This window comes from Lonchura striata, chromosome Z, assembly GCF_046129695.1.
Source record: "Lonchura striata isolate bLonStr1 chromosome Z, bLonStr1.mat, whole genome shotgun sequence".
Lineage (NCBI taxonomy): Eukaryota > Metazoa > Chordata > Aves > Passeriformes > Estrildidae > Lonchura > Lonchura striata.
In genome coordinates this window covers 86,122,514-86,146,274 of record NC_134642.1, presented here as the reverse complement: position 1 = coordinate 86,146,274, position 23,761 = coordinate 86,122,514, and the positions used below count along the sequence as shown (strand labels likewise).

The following is a 23,761-nucleotide window of genomic DNA, read 5'->3' as shown; positions in this document are numbered from 1 at the left end:
GTAAAAATGCTGGTACAATTTTATATTGAGAGTATTAAAACTTGGATGCCTTCTTGATGCTAATAGGGGATATTTTATGTTTTTGTATCAAAAACAATTTGTAATTTAACCTGATCTGCTCTGGTGTTACGTGTGCTTTAACACTCCAGTCCTAGAAGGGTTCAGGCATTGAGATCTTACGCTGGATGGAGCTGAGCTGCATGTCAGCTTCTGTGCTGACTTCTGAGAAGCTGCTGTTGGGGAGAAGGGCTGAACGCACGCACAGTACAAACAAAATGTGTCCTTGTTGAAAATAAGCTGCACCCAGGCACTTGAGGGAGCCCCAGCAAGAGGCTGAAGAGTGTTTTTGGTCTGTGACAGGGCCAGGGCACCTGAAGGAGCAGCTGCCTCTTGGCACTTAACCTCTACTAACTCCTTTTCAGTAATGATCAATAAAGTTAACTACAGCACTTGCAACCTTCATTTGGAATGGGTGTGTTCTGTCTGTGCAGCTGTCTGGGACGCCCGATGTTGCCCCAAAAACGGGACTCATTGCTCAGTGTGCCACCAGCCACCAGAGACACCCTGGAGAGAGACACGGGGTGCCCCATCAGTGCTGGGCAGGCCTCCTGCCCTCTCCCTGCCATAACTTACACTCCTTGCAGACAGAGCTGGCGCTGCCTGTGCCCGCAGCGACTCGGCTGGCACACGGGCTGGGCAGCCCCAGCCAGGCTCTGCAGCTGCTCAGGGACTGGGGCTGTGCCGGGCTCTGTCCCAGCTGCAGGGCTGAGCCCGGTGCTGCCGTGGGCTGGGGTCAGCTGTGCGGGCCCTGCAAGGCGGGGATGGATGGACGCCAACGTCCTCATTTCACACAGAATAAGTTGGGAAATCCCTCCCAGCCCGTGGAGCCCCAGCTGTGCCCCATCCCCACCGTGTCCCCGGCCCAGAGAACATCCAGGAATTGCTGGGACACCTCCAGGGACGGGCACTCCAACCCTCCCTGGGCACTTCCAAGGCCTGAGCTCCCTTTCCATGGGGAAATCCTGCTGGTTCCACCCCGAGCTGCCCTGGCCCAGCCGGGGCTGTGTCCTGTCCTGTCCCGTGTCTGCCTCCCGTGCCGCAGCGTCCGGAGCTCGGGCTGCGCTGCCCGCGGGCTGCAGCCGCCGCCTGGCTTCAGAGGGGCAGGGACAGAGAGAGAGAGACAGAGTGAGACAGCGACAGAGAGACAGGGACAGGCAGGGACAGAGAGACAGAGTGAGACAGAGTGAGACAGAGACAGAGACAGAGAGACAGGGACAGGCAGGGACAGAGAGAGACAGAGAGACAGGCAGGGACAGTGAGACAGGCAGGGACAGAGACGAGAACAGAGAGACAGGAACAGACAGTGGCAGCGACACGGGCAGGACACGGCAGCCATCCCGCGGGAGGCTCTGGCACAGCCGGAACGCGATCGGGTCACCGCGCCCGGCCCGGGGGCAGCCGGCGGCACCGCCCGGCGGGCGGGCCCGGCCGGGCCGGCCATGGCGAGCGGGGCGAGGGGTGAGCGCGGGGCCGGGCCGGGGCTGTCGGAGCTGGGCCGGGCTGGGCTGGGCCGGGCTGAGCAAGGCCGGGGCTGTCGGAGCTGGGCCGGGCTGGGCTGGGCCGGGCTGAGCAAGGCCGGGGCTGTCGGAGCTGGGCAGGGCTCGGCTGGGCCGGGCCGGGCTGAACTGGGCTGGGCCGGGCCGGGCCGGGCCGGGCCGGGCCGGGGCTGTCGGAGCTGGGCCGGGCAGGGCCGGGCCGGGCCGGGCTGGGCCGGGCCGGGGCTGTCGGAGCTGGGCAGGGCTGGGCTGGGCCGGGCCGGGCCGGGCCGCGCTGAGCGGTCCCCGCCGTGTCCCCCGTGTCCCCGCAGGCCCGTGGAGCGAGTGGCCCGTGGATCACTTCCTGCGCGCCGGGCGCATCGCGGCCCGGGACGGCGCCGCCGTGCGCTGGTTCCACGCCGCCAACAGCCGCGCCCGGGCGGCGCGGGCCGCGCGAAGTGAGTGCGCCGCGGCCCTCCTCCTCCGCCTCCTCTTCCTCTCTTACCCCTCTTCCTCCTCTTCCTCTTCCCCCTCTTCCTCTCCCCCTTCCTCTTCCCCCTCCTCCTCCTCCTCCGCCTCCTCTTCCTCTCTTCCCCCTCTTCCCCCTCTTCCTCTCCCCCTCCTCCTCCTCCTCTTCCTCTCTCCCTCCTCCTCCTCTTCCTCTTCCCCCTCTTCCTCTCCCCCTTCCTCTTCCCCCTCCTCCTCCTCCTCCTCCTCCTCTTCCTCTTCCCCCTCTTCCCCCTCTTCCTCTCCCCCTTCCTCTTCCCCCTCCTCCTCCTCCTCCGCCTCCTCTTCCTCTTCCCCCTCTTCCTCTTCCCCCTCCTCCTCCTCTTCCTCTCCCCCTTCCTCTTCCCCCTCCTCCTCCTCCTCCTCCGCCTCCTCTTCTTCTCTCCCTCCTCCTCCTCCTCCTCTTCCTCCTCTTCCTCTTCCTCCTCCTCCTCTTCCTCTTCCCCCTCCTCCTCCTCTTCCTCTCCCCCTTCCTCTTCCCCCTCCTCCTCCTCCTCTTCCTCTCCCCCTTCCTCTTCCCCCTCCTCCTCCTCCTCTTCCTCTCCCCATCCTCCCCGCGCTGTTAAGTCCCTCCAGGGATGGGCACTCCAACCTTCCCTGGGCACCTCCAGGCTGAGCTCCCTTTCCATGGGGAAATTCCTGCTGGTTCCACCCTGAGCTGCCCTGGGGCCGTTCCCTCTGCTCCTGTCCGTGGGATAACATCCCAAATCCCCTCTTGAGTCCTCTCCTGTCAGGGGGCTGTGCAGAGCCAGAGGGGCCCTGGTGCGCCAGCCTGGGTGGCAGTGAATTGTATGTAAATTTATGTGAGTATCTGACAAACACATATTTGTGTAAATGTGTATATGATATCCTATAGCCTGAATACCATCACTAGCTGTTTTCTTCGTGCTTCAGTGCTCACTGTGTGTATTGGGCTCTCTGCAAAGCTGGCAGCGCTGCCCAGGTTCATTACATAAAGCTGTTTTCAAGAGCCTGAGCACTCCTGAGACCCCTCTTTGCCTGCCGTGTGTGTGAGCTAACACTTTCCTTGTCGGTTTTGGCAATGAGTCAAGGGGAATGCTCAGTCTGCCAGTATTAAATCTGCCAGTATTAAGTCCTCTCTCAGGAACTCTATTTTCAGAGGAAAAGACCTGAAATTTAACAACAGTGGATTTGCATGTTGGATGTACATTTTTCCAGTCCTGTGAACCAACCCACATGGTTGCTTGGCCAAAAGCACCCTCAAACACCAATTTTCACTTGGCTGTAGTCTTGCAAAGAGTTTAGTGATGAACCCCCTCAGAACGGCATCTTTGGGGGGTTCAGTCACGGGCAGCAGTTCCCGCTGGAGCAGGGGTGCAGGGCTGGTGTAGATGTCACCCTGAAAGCTGAGTTAATGTCCCAATCCCCAGGCGATGTGCACATGGTGGAGGTGGATGTTGTCCTGCGGGGAGGGGACGGGGACCCGGTCCTGGCTCACCCCCCGGACACCGACAGCGACATCACCCTGCAGGAGTGGCTGGCGCTGATGGCCAGCACCAACAAAGGCATCAAGCTGGACTTTAAGAGGTATCTCAACAAAAAAAATGGCTGTGTTGTTTGCATTCTTACCTGTTACAGTTCTGCAGGTGGTTGCCAACCAAATTCCTGCTTGTTGTGCAGTTTAGCATGGTGCACTCAGAGGCATAGTCCATGTGGAAACATAGCCCATAATTCTCAAAGCATGGCAAGAACAAAACCTTTAAAAGTGTTTTGAGCTACAGCTAATGATTTTTTTTACTCAGGTGCTGTGAGCAGAACCTTCCCATTGGGAAGTTAAAATGTTGGTGCCTTTCTGGAGGGCTCCTTTGTCTGGCCTTACTAACTAAACGTTCATTCACAGTTTGAGCCGTTAGCTGTTTCATTTCTCAAATGGCAAACACACCTGAAAACCCCATGAGATTTCCTTGAAAGAGTTTGCAATGAGCGGTGATTTCCAGACTTGCCCCCTTCAGCTCCTGACTCTTGCTTAGTCTGAATTTCAGTGTGCTCAGTCTGTTTTGGCAGCAAATTACAAAGAGTTTAATCAGTGCTTAAGTACTGTATAGAAATGCAAAACTCCCCCACGAGATAGTTGTAAAATGTGATTTATGCCTGTGGTTCTGTGTTACACAGTCACGGTTTTCATGTGGAAGTCCATGAAAGTAAAAAATAGGGCACGCTAAATCCTTTTGTTGCCACAAGATCTTGTGAGTGTCCCTCTGGGCAGAGAAGGGAAGAAAGACCAGTAGGCACTTGTTTGGGCTTATTTCTTGTGAGTTGTTATGAAGTTTTTCCTCCATTATAATTATTGTTTAAATTAATTTTAAACTACCTACCTTTCTTTTTTCCCACATGGAGTTTACAGCCAAGTGGAGTGATTCAAGAAAGCTTTTAAGACTACATGGCATTATGAAATTATTTTTATATAAAAAAATTTAAAAGTACATCACGCAGTGCGGATAGAGTCAAATAAGTGATAACAGATTTTGATGTTCCTTTGTGTAATATTTAACTGGATGCCATTGCTGAAGTTCTGGAGCTACTTCAATGGTGCTTTAAAAATGTACTTTTTATAGTTTTTATATCTCTGCTCTATCAGCCTGATTGACCAAATAATTACATTTCCTGCTGGCTTTGGCTACTGAAATGAATATATTCTGCAAAAGGTCTTCAGTGTCCCGCTTCAGAAATGCCAAAGTCATTTCACATTAAGTCAGCAGTAAGTCTGAATTTTCTAAATGCTGTGCAGCAAAACCAGTGCTCTCTGGGGTTCGTGTTTTTTTTTTTTTGGAGTTGTATTTTTTTTCGTTGTTGTCTTGCTTTGGTTTTTTCATCTCTTTTTCTGTTTTTTCCCCTGTTGCCACTTGGCTTTGTGCTTTTTTCTCACTGCATTAGCTTTACTTTGCAGTACAAGGGGGAGCATTCCTCTGGCCCTGACAGTCCCTTGCATATGTGAGGATATAAAGTGTTCTGGCCCCAGACCATGTCAGAAACACTGCAGCCCACACCTTAACACCAACCACCACTGGCTTTTCTCCTAGAGAGCTTGAGCTCATCTCCAGTGAGTGAATTCCTGCCTCTGTGCAGCCTTCCCAACAGCACAAAAGACAAAAAGCACAAAGTGGCTTTACAGAGGAAACAAGCAGCACAGGGGACTAATTGTTGGTTTAGAACTAACCTAATTCCAATACTCTGACCATATTGGTTTAAATTCCTTGATGTTACATACTGCATTCATTAATGTGCTGTGGCAGAAAGAGGATTTTCTTGGTGTTCATTTCTTTTCCCCACTGTTTCCCATCTCCTTTCCTTCCACAGTGCTTCAAAGGTTTTGGTAGGCTGGAGGTAGAAAAAAAGCTAGTTGTGCTTTTTCTTTTGGCTGGACAGGACAGTAGGAATATGTGACCAAAGGTTTTGTTAAATGCTCACAGGCTATCTGCACTGGTTCCTCAAGTGATGCCAGCTCATATTTAACAATTTAATAATTAGCTGTCAGATGATCATTGGACAGGCAGGCTTCTGTGTGCTGCCACACTTAGGAACTGTGGGACAAACCACAACCAGGCATTAAATGTCCAAGTGGGTGCCTTTTCTCTCTTTTGGTTGCCTTATATTGGTCTGAGTTGGGCTTTTTATTCTCCTAGTATGGGTGCATCACCTTGCTTGTATCTGAAGGCAGCTTTGAGTCTGGGTCTGACATAGTGAGGAAATCTTTGCCACTTGGAGCGTGGCTAAAGTGGGGAGGGATGGTTTCACTTTGGGCTGAGCTCAGAGCACTTGTGGCTTTCAGCTCTGATGAAACACAGTGTTAGAGACTGCAGTGCTTCCTGTGCTAGGGCCCCGCTCAGGCCTGAGGTGTGGCAAGGTCGGGGTCGTGGGTCTGGGGGTGTTACTCCTGCAGGGGCGGGCAGGGATGGCAGCGGGCACCGGGTGTGCCCTGCCCCGCACGGGGGCTGCGGTGACACCGCGGTGACACTGCAGTGACACTGGGGTGACACGGCGGTGACACTGCAGCGATATTGTGGTGATATTGTGGTGACACTGCGGTGACACAGCAGTGACATTGCGGTGACACTGTGATGACACTCAGGGTGACACTGCAGTGACACTGTGGTTACACTCAGGGTGACACTGTGGTGACACTGTGGTGACACTCAGGGTGACACTGCAGTGACACTGTGGTTACACTCAGGGTGACACTGTGGTGACACTGTGGTGACACTCAGGGTGACACTGAGGTGACACTGCAGTGACACTGTGGTGACACTGTAGTGACACCGCGGTTACACTCAGGGTGACACCGTGGTGACACTGAGGTGACCCTGTGGTGACAGGGTGACACAGGATGACATCGTGGTGACACTGCAGTGACATTGTGGTGACAGACAGTGACACCACGGTGACACTCAGGGTGAAACCGTGGTGACACTGCAGTGACACTGCAGTGACATTGTGGTGACAGACAGTGACACTGCGGTGACACTCAGGGTGAAACTGTGGTGACATTCAGGTGACACTGCAGTGACACTCAGGGTGACACTGAGGTGACACCGCAGTGACACTGTGGTGACACTGTGGTGACACTCAGGGTGACACTGAGGTGACACTGCGGTGACACTGTGATGACACTGTGGTGACAGTGTGGTGATACTCAGGGTGACACTGAGGTGACACTGCAGTGACACTGTGGTGACACTGTGCTGACACCGCGGTTACACTCAGGGTGACACTGTGGTGACACTGCGGTGACACTCAGGGTGACACTGAGGTGACACTGCGGTGACACTGCGGTGACAGGGTGACACAGGATGACACTGTGGTGACACTGCAGTGACACTGCAGTGACATTGTGGTGACAGACAGTGACACCACGGTGACACTCAGGGTGAAACCGTGGTGACACTGCAGTGACACTGCAGTGACATTGTGGTGACAGACAGTGACACTGTGCTGACACCGTGGTTACACTCAGGGTGACACTGTGGTGACACTGTGGTGACACTCAGGGTGACACTGAGGTGACACTGCGGTGACACTGTGATGACACTCAGGGTGACAGTGTGGTGACACTCAGGGTGACACTGAGGTGACACTGTGGTGACACTCAGGGTGACACTGCAGTGACACTTAGGGTGACACTGCGGTGACATTGCGGTGACACTGTGGTGACACTGTGGTGACACTGTGGTTACACTCAGGGTGACACTGAGGTGACACTGCGGTGACACTGCGGTGACAGGGTGACACAGGATGACACCGTGGTGACACTGCAGTGACACTGCAGTGACATTGTGGTGACAGACAGTGACACCGCGGTGACACTCAGGGTGAAACCGTGGTGACACTGCAGTGACACTGCAGTGACATTGTGGTGACACTGCAGTGACACCGCAGTGAAGGTGTGGTGACACTCAGGGTGACACTGCGGTGATGCTATGGTGACAGACGCTGCGGTGACACCGCGGTGACACTCAGGGTGACACCGCGGTGACACCGCGCTGACACTTTGGTGCCGTGCCCGCCTGACCCTGCCACGTGTCCGGCACAGCCTGGCCGCCGTGGGACCGTCCCTGGAGCTGCTGGGGCAGGTGGGGCAGCGCCTGGCCCGGCCCGTGTGGCTGAACGGGGACGTCGTGCCGGGGCCCCGCGGGGACCGCGCGCCGCTGGACGCCCGCGCCTTCCTGCGCGCCACCACCGCCTGCTGCCCCGATGCCACCCTGTCCCTGGGCTGGAGCACGGGCTGCCACCGCCGCCCAGGTAAGGGCAGTGTGTCCAGAGAACCCCAGCCCTGCCTGGGGACCGCGGGGTGGGACCCCGTCCTGGGCTGGCTGCTGGACACAGCCCCGTGCAGCACGCAGCCCAGCGCTGCAGCGGCACCACAGCGGGTGAAAATCCAGGTTTTGTTCCTAAAATGAGCTGGTTTGTGCCTCTGCTCCTTCTCACCTGCTGAGCGCTGCTGATCTAAAGAGCACAAACTCCCTAGCCTCTGTGTCGGGGAGGGCTGTCCCTGAGTCCTGGGAGCATCCATTTGGTGGTCGGAACCCTGGCACGTGTCCTGAGGAAAAACAGAGCTGCTGAAAACTGAAACATTATCTCTGATTTTTCTGATCACCGAAATCAAATTGTGCGTCAGCCTTACCCCCAACATTTCGTTTCTCCTGGATACTTGAATTTTTGCAGTAAACTTTCCAATTTTCATTATTATGGGATCTTTTTCACAGGCTTCCTCTTGCAATATCATTATGAGAAACAGAGTCCCCTCCAGTATTGTCTGAGGCTGCCATGGCAGGATTATACACCATGGCTACTTACTCATTAACAACATTTAGTATTTCATTATATGACATATTGCAGTCTTATTAAAGTGTTCAGTTCTTTCTCCCAAGTATTTTCAGTGCAGGAAAAAAATGCTGGAAATGCATTAGAAATACTGGGCAACCTGTGAAAATAAATTTGATTTTATCTCCATTCTAAATTTCAGTTTATGGGAATACTAAGTGAGGTTCTACTATAAAATTTTAGAAAACCAGCTCATTTGAGTGATTTCACCTGGAAGCTGCTGCTTGCCCCAAAAGACTTTTTTTAATATTTAGTATGTTTTTATTCTTTTTAGTCACTACATCCTGTTGAGTAATTGAGGGAAAAGTTCTTAACTGTTGTTACACGATTTTCATAACAGATAAATACAATTTGAAATACCTCCAGTACTTATAAAAACCCCAGCAAAAGCACTTTTGGTATTTTAGATTGCTTGATTGTAGCATTTTTAGGCACAGAATGTCTGTGTGTGTTTGATTTGTGTATAGCTTCATTCCTACCGGATTTATTTATTTTCTGTCCTAACTTTTTATTAATGTTTTTATTTTTAAACGGTCCCTGACAATGTTAAATTAGGCCATATAGAAGTCAGTTACAGCAGAATATTTTAGAGAAAGGGCAAAGATAAATTAAAAATGCCACGATTTGTAGGAGTATGTCAAGTAAACGTGTATGTTCAGTGTGAGAAATAGAGGTTTTTGTAGAAGGTTCATTTTCCACATTGATATTGCATTTCTTGCATTTTTCCAATGAGATATTTGTTGCTAAGAGCCACACAGCAGTTTCAAGGTGAAATTCTGAGGTTTTCAGGAACTCTGGATGTGCAGGATTGGTGTCTCCAAAGAGACCCAGTGCCCTGTGTGACCCCATTGCTGTGTGACCTGTCTGTGCCCTGTGTCCCCATTGCTGTGTGAGCTGTCAGTGCCCTGTGTGTCCCCATTGCTGTGAGCTGTCAGTGCCCTGTGTGTCCCCATTCCTGTGTGAGCTGTCAGTGCCCTGTGTGTCCCCATTGCTCTGAGCTGTCAGTGCCCTGTGTGTCCCCAGGACTGTGTGAGCTGTCAGTGCCCAGTGTGTCCCCATTGCTGTGAGCTGTCAGTGCCCTGTGTGTCCCCATTGCTGTGTGAGCTGTCAGTGCTCTGTGTGTCCCCACTGCTGTGAGCTGTCAGTGCCCTGTGTGTCCCCACTGCTCTGAGCTGTCAGTGCCCTGTGTGTCCCCACTGCTCTGAGCTGTCAGTGCCCTGTGTGTCCCCATTGCTCTGAGCTGTCAGTGCCCTGTGTGTCCCCATTGCTGTGAGCTGTCAGTGCCCTGTGTGTCCCCATTGCTGTGTGAGCTGTCAGTGCCCTGTGTGTCCCCATTGCTGTGTGAGCTGTCAGTGCCCTGTGTGTCCCCAGGCTGTGTGAGCTGTCAGTGCCCAGTGTGTCCCCATTGCTCTGAGCTGTCAGTGCCCTGTGTGTCCCATTGCTGTGAGCTGTCAGTGCCCTGTGTGTCCCCATTCCTGTGTGAGCTGTCAGTGCCCTGTGTGTCCCCATTCCTGTCTGAGCTGTCAGTGCCCTGTGTGTCCCCAGGCTGTCTGAGCTGTCAGTGCCCTGTGTGTCCCCATTGCTGTGAGCTGTCAGTGCCCTGTGTGTCCCATTGCTGTGAGCTGTCAGTGCCCTGTGTGTCCCCATTGCTGTGAGCTGTCAGTGCCCTGTGTGTCCCCATTGCTGTGAGCTGTCAGTGCCCTGTGTGTCCCCATTGCTGTGAGCTGTCAGTGCCCTGTGTGCCCATTGCTGTGTGAGCTGTCAGTGCCCTGTGTGTCCCCATTGCTCTGAGCTGTCAGTGCCCTGTGTGTCCCCATTGCTGTGTGAGCTGTCAGTGCCCTGTGTGTCCCCATTGCTGTGAGCTGTCAGTGCCCTGTGTGTCCCCATTGCTGTGTGAGCTGTCAGTGCCCTGTGTGTCCCCATTGCTCTGAGCTGTCAGTGCCCTGTGTGTCCCCATTGCTGTGAGCTGTCAGTGCCCTGTGTGTCCCCATTGCTGTGTGAGCTGTCAGTGCCCTGTGTGTCCCAGGGCTGTGTGAGCTGTCAGTGCCCTGGGTGTCCCCAGGGCTGTGTGAGCTGTCAGTGCCCTGGGTGTCCCCAGGGCTGTGTGAGCTGTCAGTGCCCTGTGTGTCCCCATTGCTGTCTGAGCTGTCAGTGCCCTGTGTGTCCCCATTGCGGTCTGAGCTGTCAGTGCCCTGTGTGTCCCCATTGCTGTGAGCTGTCAGTGCCCTGTGTGTCCCCAGGCTGTCTGAGCTGTCAGTGCCCTGTGTGTCCCCATTGCTCTGAGCTGTCAGTGCCCTGTGTGTCCCCAGGCTGTGTGAGCTGTCAGTGCCCTGTGTGTCCCCATTGCTGTGAGCTGTCAGTGCCCTGTGTGTCCCCATTGCTGTGAGCTGTCAGTGCCCTGTGTGTCCCCAGGACTGTGTGAGCTGTCAGTGCCCTGTGTGTCCCCAGGCTGTCTGAGCTGTCAGTGCCCTGTGTGTCCCCATTGCTGTGTGAGCTGTCAGTGCCCTGTGTGTCCCATTGCGCTGAGCTGTCAGTGCCCTGTGTGTCCCCATTGCTCTGAGCTGTCAGTGCCCTGTGTGTCCCCATTGCTCTGAGCTCTCAGTGCCCTGTGTGTCCCCATTGCTGTGAGCTGTCAGTGCCCTGTGTGTCCCCATTGCTCTGAGCTGTCAGTGCCCTGTGTGTCCCCATTCCTGTGTGAGCTGTCAGTGCCCTGTGTGTCCCCATTGCTGTGAGCTGTCATTGCCCTGTGTGTCCCCATTGCTGTGAGCTCTCAGTGCCCTGTGTCCCCATTGCTCTGAGCTGTCAGTGCCCTGTGTGTCCCCATTGCTGTGTGAGCTGTCAGTGCCCTGTGTGTCCCCATTGCTGTCTGAGCTGTCAGTGCCCTGTGTGTCCCCAGGCTGTGTGAGCTGTCAGTGCCCTGTGTGTCCCCATTGCTGTGTGAGCTGTCAGTGCCCTGTGTGTCCCCAGGCTGTCTGAGCTGTCAGTGCCCTGTGTGTCCCCATTGCTGTGAGCTGTCAGTGCCCTGTGTGTCCCCATTGCTGTGTGAGCTGTCAGTGCCCTGTGTGTCCCCATTGCTGTGAGCTGTCAGTGCCCTGTGTGTCCCCATTGCTGTGTGAGCTGTCAGTGCCCTGTGTGTCCCCAGGCTGTCTGAGCTGTCAGTGCCCTGTGTGTCCCCATTGCTGTGTGAGCTGTCAGTGCCCTGTGTGTCCCCATTGCTGTGAGCTGTCAGTGCCCTGTGTGTCCCCAGGCTGTGTGAGCTGTCAGTGCCCTGTGTGTCCCCATTGCTGTGAGCTGTCAGTGCCCTGTGTGTCCCCAGGCTGTGTGAGCTGTCAGTGCCCTGTGTGTCCCCATTGCTGTGAGCTGTCAGTGCCCTGTGTGTCCCCAGGCTGTGAGCTGTCAGTGCCCTGTGTGTCCCCATTGCTGTGTGAGCTGTCAGTGCCCTGTGTGTCCCCAGGCTGTGTGAGCTGTCAGTGCCCTGTGTGTCCCATTGCTCTGAGCTGTCAGTGCCCTGTGTGTCCCCATTGCTGTGTGAGCTGTCAGTGCCCTGTGTGTCCCAGGGCTGTCTGAGCTGTCAGTGCCCTGTGTGTCCCCATTGCTGTGTGAGCTGTCAGTGCCCTGTGTGTCCCCAGGCTGTGTGAGCTGTCAGTGCCCTGTGTGTCCCCATTGCTCTGAGCTGTCAGTGCCCTGTGTGTCCCCATTGCTGTGTGAGCTGTCAGTGCCCTGTGTGTCCCAGGGCTGTCTGAGCTGTCAGTGCCCTGTGTGTCCCCATTGCTGTGTGAGCTGTCAGTGCCCTGTGTGTCCCCAGGCTGTGTGAGCTGTCAGTGCCCTGTGTGTCCCCATTGCTGTGAGCTGTCAGTGCCCTGTGTGTCCCCAGGCTGTCTGAGCTGTCAGTGCCCTGTGTGTCCCCATTGCTGTGAGCTGTCAGTGCCCTGTGTGTCCCCACTGCTCTGAGCTGTCAGTGCCCTGTGTGTCCCCATTGCTGTGAGCTGTCAGTGCCCTGTGTGTCCCAGGACTGTGTGAGCTGTCAGTGCCCTGTGTGTCCCCAGGCTGTCTGAGCTGTCAGTGCCCTGTGTGTCCCCATTGCTGTGTGAGCTGTCAGTGCCCTGTGTGTCCCCATTGCTGTGAGCTGTCAGTGCCCTGTGTGTCCCCATTGCTGTGTGAGCTGTCAGTGCCCTGTGTGTCCCAGGGCTGTCTGAGCTGTCAGTGCCCTGTGTGTCCCCATTGCTGTGTGAGCTGTCAGTGCCCAGTGTGTCCCCATTGCTGTGAGCTCTCAGTGCCCTGTGTGTCCCCATGGCTCTGAGCTGTCAGTGCCCTGTGTGTCCCCGGGCTGTGTGAGCTGTCAGTGCCCTGTGTGTCCCCATTGCTCTGAGCTGTCAGTGCCCTGTGTGTCCCATTGCTCTGAGCTGTCAGTGCCCTGTGTGTCCCCATTGCTGTGAGCTGTCAGTGCCCTGTGTGTCCCCAGGACTGTGTGAGCTGTCAGTGCCCTGTGTGTCCCCATTGCTGTGTGAGCTGTCAGTGCCCTGTGTGTCCCATTGCTGTGTGAGCTGTCAGTGCCCTGTGTGTCCCATTGCTGTGTGAGCTGTCAGTGCCCTGTGTGTCCCCATTGCTGTGAGCTGTCAGTGCCCTGTGTGTCCCCATTGCTGTGTGAGCTGTCAGTGCCCTGTGTGTCCCCATTGCTGTGAGCTGTCAGTGCCCTGTGTGTCCCCATTGCTGTGTGAGCTGTCAGTGCCCTGTGTGTCCCCATTGCTGTCTGAGCTGTCAGTGCCCTGTGTGTCCCCATTGCTGTGTGAGCTGTCAGTGCCCTGTGTGTCCCCATTGCTGTGAGCTGTCAGTGCCCTGTGTGTCCCCAGGCTGTGAGCTGTCAGTGCCCTGTGTGTCCCAGGGCTGTGTGAGCTGTCAGTGCCCTGGGTGTCCCCAGGGCTGTGTGAGCTGTCAGTGCCCTGTGTGTCCCCATTGCTGTCTGAGCTGTCAGTGCCCTGTGTGTCCCCATTGCTGTCTGAGCTGTCAGTGCCCTGTGTGTCCCATTGCGGTGTGAGCTGTCAGTGCCCTGTGTGTCCCCATTGCTGTGTGAGCTGTCAGTGCCCTGTGTGTCCCCATTGCTGTGTGAGCTGTCAGTGCCCTGTGTGTCCCCATTGCTGTGTGAGCTGTCAGTGCCCTGTGTGTCCCCATTGCTGTGAGCTGTCAGTGCCCTGTGTGTCCCCATTGCTGTGTGAGCTGTCAGTGCCCTGTGTGTCCCCAGGCTGTGTGAGCTGTCAGTGCCCTGTGTGTCCCCATTGCTGTGTGAGCTGTCAGTGCCCTGTGTGTCCCCATTGCTGTGAGCTGTCAGTGCCCTGTGTGTCCCCAGGCTGTGTGAGCTGTCAGTGCCCTGTGTGTCCCCATTGCTGTGAGCTGTCAGTGCCCTGTGTGTCCCCAGGCTGTGTGAGCTGTCAGTGCCCTGTGTGTCCCCATTGCTGTGAGCTGTCAGTGCCCTGTGTGTCCCCAGGCTGTGAGCTGTCAGTGCCCTGTGTGTCCCCATTGCTGTGTGAGCTGTCAGTGCCCTGTGTGTCCCCAGGCTGTGTGAGCTGTCAGTGCCCTGTGTGTCCCATTGCTCTGAGCTGTCAGTGCCCTGTGTGTCCCCATTGCTGTGTGAGCTGTCAGTGCCCTGTGTGTCCCAGGGCTGTCTGAGCTGTCAGTGCCCTGTGTGTCCCCATTGCTGTGTGAGCTGTCAGTGCCCTGTGTGTCCCCAGGCTGTGTGAGCTGTCAGTGCCCTGTGTGTCCCCATTGCTCTGAGCTGTCAGTGCCCTGTGTGTCCCCATTGCTGTGTGAGCTGTCAGTGCCCTGTGTGTCCCAGGGCTGTCTGAGCTGTCAGTGCCCTGTGTGTCCCCATTGCTGTGAGCTGTCAGTGCCCTGTGTGTCCCCACTGCTCTGAGCTGTCAGTGCCCTGTGTGTCCCCATTGCTGTGAGCTGTCAGTGCCCTGTGTCCCAGGACTGTGTGAGCTGTCAGTGCCCTGTGTGTCCCCAGGCTGTGTGAGCTGTCAGTGCCCTGTGTGTCCCCATTGCTGTGTGAGCTGTCAGTGCCCTGTGTGTCCCCATTGCTGTGAGCTGTCAGTGCCCAGTGTGTCCCCATTGCTGTGAGCTCTCAGTGCCCTGTGTGTCCCCATGGCTCTGAGCTGTCAGTGCCCTGTGTGTCCCCGGGCTGTGTGAGCTGTCAGTGCCCTGTGTGTCCCCATTGCTCTGAGCTGTCAGTGCCCTGTGTGTCCCATTGCTCTGAGCTGTCAGTGCCCTGTGTGTCCCCATTGCTGTGAGCTGTCAGTGCCCTGTGTGTCCCCAGGACTGTGTGAGCTGTCAGTGCCCTGTGTGTCCCCATTGCTGTGTGAGCTGTCAGTGCCCTGTGTGTCCCATTGCTGTGTGAGCTGTCAGTGCCCTGTGTGTCCCATTGCTGTGTGAGCTGTCAGTGCCCTGTGTGTCCCCATTGCTGTGAGCTGTCAGTGCCCTGTGTGTCCCCATTGCTGTGTGAGCTGTCAGTGCCCTGTGTGTCCCCATTGCTGTGAGCTGTCAGTGCCCTGTGTGTCCCCATTGCTGTGTGAGCTGTCAGTGCCCTGTGTGTCCCCATTGCTGTCTGAGCTGTCAGTGCCCTGTGTGTCCCCATTGCTGTCTGAGCTGTCAGTGCCCTGTGTGTCCCCATTGCTGTGTGAGCTGTCAGTGCCCTGTGTGTCCCCATTGCTGTCTGAGCTGTCAGTGCCCTGTGTGTCCCCATTGCTGTGAGCTGTCAGTGCCCTGTGTGTCCCAGGGCTGTGTGAGCTGTCAGTGCCCTGGGTGTCCCCAGGGCTGTGTGAGCTGTCAGTGCCCTGTGTGTCCCCATTGCTGTCTGAGCTGTCAGTGCCCTGTGTGTCCCCATTGCTGTGAGCTGTCAGTGCCCTGTGTGTCCCCATTGCTGTGAGCTGTCATTGCCCTGTGTGTCCCCAGGGCTGTGTGAGCTGTCAGTGCCCTGTGTGTCCCCATTGCTGTGAGCTGTCAGTGCCCTGTGTGTCCCCATTGCTGTGAGCTGTCATTGCCCTGTGTGTCCCCAGGGCTGTGTGAGCTGTCAGTGCCCTGTGTGTCCCCATTGCTCTGAGCTGTCAGTGCCCTGTGTGTCCCCATTCCTGTGTGAGCTGTCAGTGCCCTGTGTGTCCCCAGGCTGTGTGAGCTGTCAGTGCCCTGTGTGTCCCCATTGCTCTGAGCTCTCAGTGCCCTGTGTGTCCCCATTGCTGTGAGCTGTCAGTGCCCTGTGTGTCCCCATTCCTGTGTGAGCTGTCAGTGCCCTGTGTGTCCCCATTGCTGTGAGCTGTCATTGCCCTGTGTGTCCCCATTGCTGTGAGCTCTCAGTGCCCTGTGTCCCCATTGCTCTGAGCTGTCAGTGCCCTGTGTGTCCCCATTGCTGTGTGAGCTGTCAGTGCCCTGTGTGTCCCCATTGCTGTCTGAGCTGTCAGTGCCCTGTGTGTCCCCATTGCTGTGAGCTGTCATTGCCCTGTGTGTCCCCATTGCTGTGAGCTGTCAGTGCCCTGTGTGTCCCCATTGCTGTGTGAGCTGTCAGTGCCCTGTGTGTCCCCATTGCTGTGAGCTGTCAGTGCCCTGTGTGTCCCCATTGCTCTGAGCTGTCAGTGCCCTGTGTGTCCCCATTCCTGTGTGAGCTGTCAGTGCCCTGTGTGTCCCCAGGCTGTCTGAGCTGTCAGTGCCCTGTGTGTCCCCATTGCTGTGTGAGCTGTCAGTGCCCTGTGTGTCCCCATTGCTGTGTGAGCTGTCAGTGCCCTGTGTGTCCCCAGGCTGTGTGAGCTGTCAGTGCCCTGTGTGTCCCCATTGCTGTGTGAGCTGTCAGTGCCCTGTGTGTCCCCATTGCTGTGTGAGCTGTCAGTGCCCTGTGTGTCCCCAGGCTGTGTGAGCTGTCAGTGCCCAGTGTGTCCCCATTGCTCTGAGCTGTCAGTGCCCTGTGTGTCCCCATTGCTCTGAGCTGTCAGTGCCCTGTGTGTCCCCATTGCTGTGAGCTGTCAGTGCCCTGTGTGTCCCCATTGCTGTGTGAGCTGTCAGTGCCCTGTGTGTCCCCATTCCTGTGTGAGCTGTCAGTGCCCTGTGTGTCCCCATTGCTGTGAGCTGTCAGTGCCCTGTGTGTCCCATTGCTGTGAGCTGTCAGTGCCCTGTGTGTCCCCATTGCTGTGAGCTGTCAGTGCCCTGTGTGCCCATTGCTGTGAGCTGTCAGTGCCCTGTGTGTCCCCAGGCTGTCTGAGCTGTCAGTGCCCTGTGTGTCCCCATTGCTGTGAGCTGTCAGTGCCCTGTGTGTCCCCATTGCTGTGTGAGCTGTCAGTGCCCTGTGTGTCCCCATTGCTGTGTGAGCTGTCAGTGCCCTGTGTGTCCCCATTGCTGTGAGCTGTCAGTGCCCTGTGTGTCCCCATTGCTGTGTGAGCTGTCAGTGCCCTGTGTGTCCCCATTGCTCTGAGCTGTCAGTGCCCTGTGTGTCCCCATTGCTGTGAGCTGTCAGTGCCCTGTGTGTCCCCATTGCTGTGTGAGCTGTCAGTGCCCTGTGTGTCCCCAGGCTGTGTGAGCTGTCAGTGCCCTGTGTGTCCCCATTGCTGTGTGAGCTGTCAGTGCCCTGTGTGTCCCCGGGCTGTGTGAGCTGTCAGTGCCCTGTGTGTCCCCATTGCTGTGTGAGCTGTCAGTGCCCTGTGTGTCCCCAGGCTGTGTGAGCTGTCAGTGCCCTGTGTGTCCCCATTGCTGTGAGCTGTCAGTGCCCTGTGTGTCCCCATTGCTGTGTGAGCTGTCAGTGCCCTGTGTGTCCCAGGGCTGTGTGAGCTGTCAGTGCCCTGGGTGTCCCCATTGCTGTGAGCTGTCAGTGCCCTGTGTGTCCCCATTGCTGTGTGAGCTGTCAGTGCCCTGTGTGTCCCCAGGCTGTGTGAGCTGTCAGTACCCTGTGTGTCCCCATTGCTGTGAGCTGTCAGTGCCCTGTGTGTCCCCATTGCTGTGTGAGCTGTCAGTGCCCTGTGTGTCCCAGGGCTGTGTGAGCTGTCAGTGCCCTGGGTGTCCCCATTGCTGTGAGCTGTCAGTGCCCTGTGTGTCCCCATTGCTGTGAGCTGTCATTGCCCTGTGTGTCCCCAGGGCTGTGTGAGCTGTCAGTGCCCTGTGTGTCCCCAGGCTGTGTGAGCTGTCAGTACCCTGTGTGTCCCCATTGCTGTGAGCTGTCAGTGCCCTGTGTGTCCCCATTGCTCTGAGCTGTCAGTGCCCTGTGTGTCCCCATTGCGGTGTGAGCTGTCAGTGCCCTGTGTGTCCCCATTGCTGTGAGCTGTCAGTGCCCTGTGTGTCCCCAGGCTGTGTGAGCTGTCAGTGCCCTGTGTGTCCCCAGGCTGTGTGAGCTGTCAGTGCCCTGTGTGTCCCCATTGCTGTGTGAGCTGTCAGTGCCCTGTGTGTCCCATTGCTCTGAGCTGTCAGTGCCCTGTGTGTCCCCATTGCTGTGAGCTGTCAGTGCCCTGTGTGTCCCCATTGCTGTGTGAGCTGTCAGTGCCCTGTGTGTCCCCATTCCTGTGTGAGCTGTCAGTGCCCTGTGTGTCCCCATTGCTGTGTGAGCTGTCAGTGCCCTGTGTGTCCCCAGGCTGTGTGAGCTGTCAGTGCCCTGTGTGTCCCCATTGCTCTGAGCTGTCAGTGCCCTGTGTGTCCCCAGGCTGTGTGAGCTGTCAGTGCCCTGTGTGTCCCCATTGCTGTGAGCTGTCAGTGCCCTGTGTGTCCCCATTGCTCTGAGCTGTCAGTGCCCTGTGTGTCCCCATTGCTGTGTGAGCTGTCAGTGCCCTGTGTGTCCCCATTGCTGTGAGCTGTCAGTGCCCTGTGTGTCCCCATTGCTGTGTGAGCTGTCAGTGCCCTGTGTGTCCCCATTGCTGTGAGCTGTCAGTGCCCTGTGTGTCCCCAGGCTGTGTGAGCTGTCAGTGCCCTGTGTGTCCCCATTGCTGTGAGCTGTCAGTGCCCTGTGTGTCCCCATTGCTCTGAGCTGTCAGTGCCCTGTGTGTCCCCATTGCTGTGAGCTGTCAGTGCCCTGTGTGTCCCCATTCCTGTGTGAGCTGTCAGTGCCCTGTGTGTCCCCAGGACTGTGTGAGCTGTCAGTACCCTGTGTGTCCCCATTGCTCTGAGCTGTCAGTGCCCTGTGTGTCCCCATTGCTGTGTGAGCTGTCAGTGCCCTGTGTGTCCCCAGGCTGTGTGAGCTGTCAGTGCCCTGTGTGTCCCCATTCCTGTGTGAGCTGTCAGTACCCTGTGTGTCCCCATTGCTCTGAGCTGTCAGTGCCCTGTGTGTCCCCATTGCTGTGTGAGCTGTCAGTGCCCTGTGTGTCCCCATTGCTGTGAGCTGTCATTGCCCTGTGTGTCCCCAGGGCTGTGTGAGCTGTCAGTGCCCTGTGTGTCCCCAGGCTGTGTGAGCTGTCAGTGCCCTGTGTGTCCCCATTGCGGTGTGAGCTGTCAGTGCCCTGTGTGTCCCCATTGCTGTGAGCTGTCAGTGCCCTGTGTGTCCCCAGGCTGTGTGAGCTGTCAGTGCCCTGTGTGTCCCCATTGCTGTGTGAGCTGTCAGTGCCCTGTGTGTCCCCATTGCTGTGAGCTGTCAGTGCCCTGTGTGTCCCCATTGCTGTCTGAGCTGTCAGTGCCCTGTGTGTCCCCATTGCTCTGAGCTGTCAGTGCCCTGTGTGTCCCCATTGCTGTCTGAGCTGTCAGTGCCCTGTGTGTCCCCATTGCTGTGAGCTGTCAGTGCCCTGTGTGTCCCCAGGCTGTGTGAGCTGTCAGTGCCCTGTGTGTCCCCAGGCTGTGTGAGCTGTCAGTGCCCTGTGTGTCCCCATTGCTGTCTGAGCTGTCAGTGCCCTGTGTGTCCCCGGGCTGTGTGAGCTGTCAGTGCCCTGTGTGTCCCCATTGCTGTGAGCTGTCAGTGCCCTGTGTGTCCCCATTGCTGTGAGCTGTCAGTGCCCTGTGTGTCCCCATTGCTCTGAGCTGTCAGTGCCCTGTGTGTCCCCATTGCTGTGAGCTGTCATTGCCCTGTGTGTCCCCAGGGCTGTGTGAGCTGTCAGTGCCCTGTGTGTCCCCAGGCTGTGTGAGCTGTCAGTGCCCTGTGTGTCCCCATTGCTGTGTGAGCTGTCTGTGCCCTGTGTGTCCCCATTGCTGTGTGAGCTGTCAGTGCCCTGTGTGTCCCCATTGCTGTGTGAGCTGTCAGTGCCCTGTGTGTCCCCATTGCTGTGAGCTGTCAGTGCCCTGTGTGTCCCCATTGCTGTGAGCTGTCAGTGCCCTGTGTGTCCCCATTGCTGTGTGAGCTGTCAGTGCCCTGTGTGTCCCCATTCCTGTGTGAGCTGTCAGTGCCCTGTGTGTCCCCATTGCTCTGAGCTGTCATTGCCCTGTGTGTCCCCATTGCTGTGAGCTCTCAGTGCCCTGTGTGTCCCCAGGCTGTGTGAGCTGTCAGTGCCCTGTGTGTCCCCACTGCTCTGAGCTGTCAGTGCCCTGTGTGTCCCCAGGCTGTGAGCTGTCAGTGCCCTGTGTGTCCCCATTGCTGTGTGAGCTGTCAGTGCCCTGTGTGTCCCATTGCTGTGTGAGCTGTCAGTGCCCTGTGTGTCCCCAGGCTGTGTGAGCTGTCAGTGCCCTGTGTGTCCCCATTGCTCTGAGCTGTCAGTGCCCTGTGTGTCCCCATTGCTCTGAGCTGTCAGTGCCCTGTGTGTCCCCATTGCTGTGAGCTGTCAGTGCCCTGTGTGTCCCCATTCCTGTGTGAGCTGTCAGTGCCCTGTGTGTCCCCATTGCTGTGTGAGCTGTCAGTGCCCTGTGTGTCCCCATTGCTCTGAGCTGTCAGTGCCCTGTGTGTCCCCATTCCTGTGTGAGCTGTCAGTGCCCTGTGTGTCCCCATTGCTGTGTGAGCTGTCAGTGCCCTGTGTGTCCCCATTGCTCTGAGCTGTCAGTGCCCTGTGTGTCCCCACTGCTCTGAGCTGTCAGTGCCCTGTGTGTCCCCATTCCTGTGTGAGCTGTCAGTGCCCTGTGTGTCCCCACTGCTCTGAGCTGTCAGTGCCCTGTGTGTCCCCATTCCTGTGTGAGCTGTCAGTGCCCTGTGTGTCCCCATTGCTGTGTGAGCTGTCAGTGCCCTGTGTGTCCCCATTGCTCTGAGCTGTCAGTGCCCTGTGTGTCCCCATTGCTGTGAGCTGTCGGTGCCCTGTGTGTCCCCATTGCTGTGAGCTGTCAGTGCCCTGTGTGTCCCCATTGCTGTGAGCTGTCAGTGCCCTGTGTGTCCCCATTCCTGTGTGAGCTGTCAGTGCCCTGTGTGTCCCCAGGACTGTGTGAGCTGTCAGTGCCCTGTGTGTCCCCATTGCTCTGAGCTGTCAGTGCCCTGTGTGTCCCCATTGCTCTGAGCTGTCAGTGCCCTGTGTGTCCCCATTCCTGTGTGAGCTGTCAGTGCCCTGTGTGTCCCCATTGCTCTGAGCTGTCAGTGCCCTGTGTCCAGAGTCTCTCTGACCTCTCTGCGCTCTCTGTCCCCAGGGTACGGGTGGCCCATGGTGCAGGAGATGTGGCAGCTGTGCCAGCCGCTGTCCCAGCCGGTGACGTTCGCGGTCAGGGCTGCGCTGGTGCCCGACTCCCTCCCGCAGCTGCAGTGGCTGCTGCAGCAGTGCCCCAGGTCAGTGCTGCTCCCACCGCGTCCTGCAGCTGCAGCAGAGCCCGGGCAGTGCCAGCCCCTCTGCCCTGCGTGTCCTGACCAGCGCTGGTGTCACACTCGGCTCGGGGTGTGCCAGCTCCCCGGTGGCACTGCAATTCGGAAATTCTTCTCTCAGTGCCTCGCTTCCCGCAGGCCTCAGAGCATTTCAGTCCTCAGGCAGAAGTGGCCACTATTAATTTCTGAAAGTAGTTAAATTCCAGAAACTTCTTTTTCATTACCCACTGTGAGGACTTTTAAGTGGTGCGTAGGTGTCACCCTGATTCTTAAGATTTTCTAAAGCCTTCTGAGTTTACATTCTTTTGGAGAACTTTCCCACACAATTTCTATAAACAACATATTGTTTTGCATTCTTTTATGGGGGTGGAGAAACTTGATGTACTAGTGGTTTGTCCAATGTCTTTGGAGAGGTGGCCCATTCACTCTCCAATCCATTGTCACCTTTGGGAAAGTATAAAAGTTGGAGTTGGAGAATAAACTTTCTTCTTTACCTTGGAAATAGCAGGGGGCTCGCGTCGTGCTTTCACGTGTCCTATAGCGACACGTAGGTGTGTAACCCAGTTCTGCTGCTAACAGTTCCTGAGATGAATGTACTTAAATAGACCAAATAGTTTGATGTTGCAATTGGGTATCCATCCAATCCAGAGATTTCACACTGGATTCATTATTTGTAATTTTCGTTTCAATGTCTCCTGAAAAATTTTAAAGATGATTTTTAGATTGGAAGTCAGGTGTTTCCCTCCTAAGTAATTAATTTTGCTGAGATATTTGAAATGTATTCAGTGGTTTTCATACAGCATCTTACATTTTCTTTTAGAAATTATTCTTACCAACCCCTAACCATTTCATTATAAAAATTCTTCACATGTAATAGAATGAGAATAAAACCAGCTTACCACATGTTGCCATTTACTTATCTTTTTCAACTGCTCTGCCTTCCCAGAGTTTAATAAAACTCTTCCAATCAAGGTCAAAGCCCAAGACAAAAAAGAGAGTCCGTGAAAAATATCTAATTATTCAGAAACAATAGGGTGGACAAATAAAGTGCTGATATTCTTTTTTTTAAGGTGAAGACTCAAGACAGGAATTAGAATTAAGCTGTTAAAACTGGGAAATTGATTTTCAAATATTATTGCACTAAGAATGTATCTTATGAATTGTGCCAGTGTCAGATATCATTGGATACAAACATTATTCCCACTGAAATACTAGGATTTTCTCTTTTACCTCCTCATGAAACTCAGGGATGTGCTTCAGTGGCATGATTAGAAGATAAAAATTCCTGAGCCAGTTTTGCTGACATACAATTGAATTCTCGTTTATCCATTTCTAAAATAAATACAGCTTTATTAATCAAGGGGAAAAACTAAGTATATGTCATTTGGAGGATGTGAAAATAATGCTTTAACTGAATTTAGAGGAATTTCAATATTTTTTCAGAATTTCTGTGCAATTAATGAGAATTGGGTTAGGTGGCATCTCTACACATCACTGAGGCAAAGCACAGAGCACAACAATCTCCTGCATCTGGGATTGCATCATTTTTCCTCTTTTGAGGCTCAGTTTGTGACAATTAATATATCAAACCTTAAATACTCAGTCTGGTAAATTTCTTTGCTGGATATTTTGAGGTTTTTATTTAACTCTCTCTATGAGGTTTGGCAGAACAGTCACAGATAAATTGGTCTGGGGGTGCAGCTGTTTGTATTTAATTAGATTTCTAAAGGTAAGATGTTATAATCCAGAGTATTTTTAGGAGTCTGTTAGTGCAATAGCTTTACATGCTTCATCTTAACATACTCTTTTTGTTTTGTTTGTTTTCTCCCTTTTTCTGGACATAGATACAGCCTCACTGTTTGGACAGGAAAGGAAGATGTGTATTCTGTAGAAGACTTGCTTCTCATCCGAGAAAATTTTGATAAAAGTAGGGTTTATTATGACATCTTTGAGCCACAAAATTCTGAATTCAAAAAAGCCATTGGAATAGAATAGTGCATGCAAAGCAGGCAATGCCTGACTTCACAGTGCTTTATGTTGCAAACCCCTTTAAATGTGATGATTTTTTCATTCAAAGAAATGCACTTTCCCTGCCAGAAGCACGGTGTTGAGTACGGCTGTGGTTATTGCAGGAGTTGTTGTTTGGCACTGTGTAGGGAGGCCTCCCAAACAGAAATGTGGTGTCTTCCTCATTGTCCCCTGCTCGTGGCGTGGGACCCGTGGTGCCACACTCCAGGAGGGGACAGGGGCTGCTTGGACTGCTTGGACAGCTGCTCTGCCCGTGGTCACTGTACCCGTGGTCACCCTGCCTATGGTCATTGTGTCCGTGGTCATTGTGTCTGTGGTCACTGTGTCCATGGTCACCCTACCCGTGGTCACCCTGCCCGTGGTCTTCATGCCTGTGGTCACCCTGCCCGTGGTCACCCTGCCCGTGGTCACCCTGTCCATGGTCACCCTGCCCGTGGTCACCGTACCCGTGGTCACTGTGCCCGTGGTCACTGTGCCCGTGGTCACTCTGTCCGTGGTCACTCTGTCCGTGGTCCCCCTACCCGTGGTCACCGTACCCGTGGTCACTGTGCCCGTGGTCACTCTGTCCATGGTCACTCTGTCCGTGGTCCCCCTACCCGTGGTCACCATGCCCGTGGTCACCGTGCCCGTGGTCACCCTGCCCGTGGTCACCCTGCCCGTGGTCACCCTGTCCATGGTCACCCTGCCCGTGGTCACT

General features: G+C 55.3%; 1 protein-coding gene across 1 annotated transcript; it reads left to right on the top strand.

Annotated features, from left to right (window-relative positions):
* The first annotated feature begins 1,499 nt into the window (after positions 1-1,499).
* On the top strand, positions 1,500-23,138 carry FAM151B (family with sequence similarity 151 member B). Its single transcript, XM_031507382.2, has 6 exons — positions 1,500-1,518; positions 1,868-1,993; positions 3,434-3,590; positions 7,591-7,799; positions 20,868-21,003; positions 22,881-23,138. Exons 1-6 carry the CDS (start codon positions 1,500-1,502, stop codon positions 23,029-23,031), a joined length of 798 nt encoding a protein of 265 aa, XP_031363242.2. The 3' UTR covers positions 23,032-23,138.
* Positions 23,139-23,761: the final 623 nt, after the last annotated feature.

What these genes read in the sequence shown, in the direction of transcription:
- FAM151B (XM_031507382.2), top strand. An exon ending in ATCAAGCTGGACTTTAAGAG is followed by an intron (nt 3,591 to 7,590) that starts GTATCTCAACAA and finishes TGTCCGGCACAG; the next exon opens with CCTGGCCGCCGTGGGACCGT. An exon ending in GGGCTGCCACCGCCGCCCAG is followed by an intron (nt 7,800 to 20,867) that starts GTAAGGGCAGTG and finishes CTCTGTCCCCAG; the next exon opens with GGTACGGGTGGCCCATGGTG.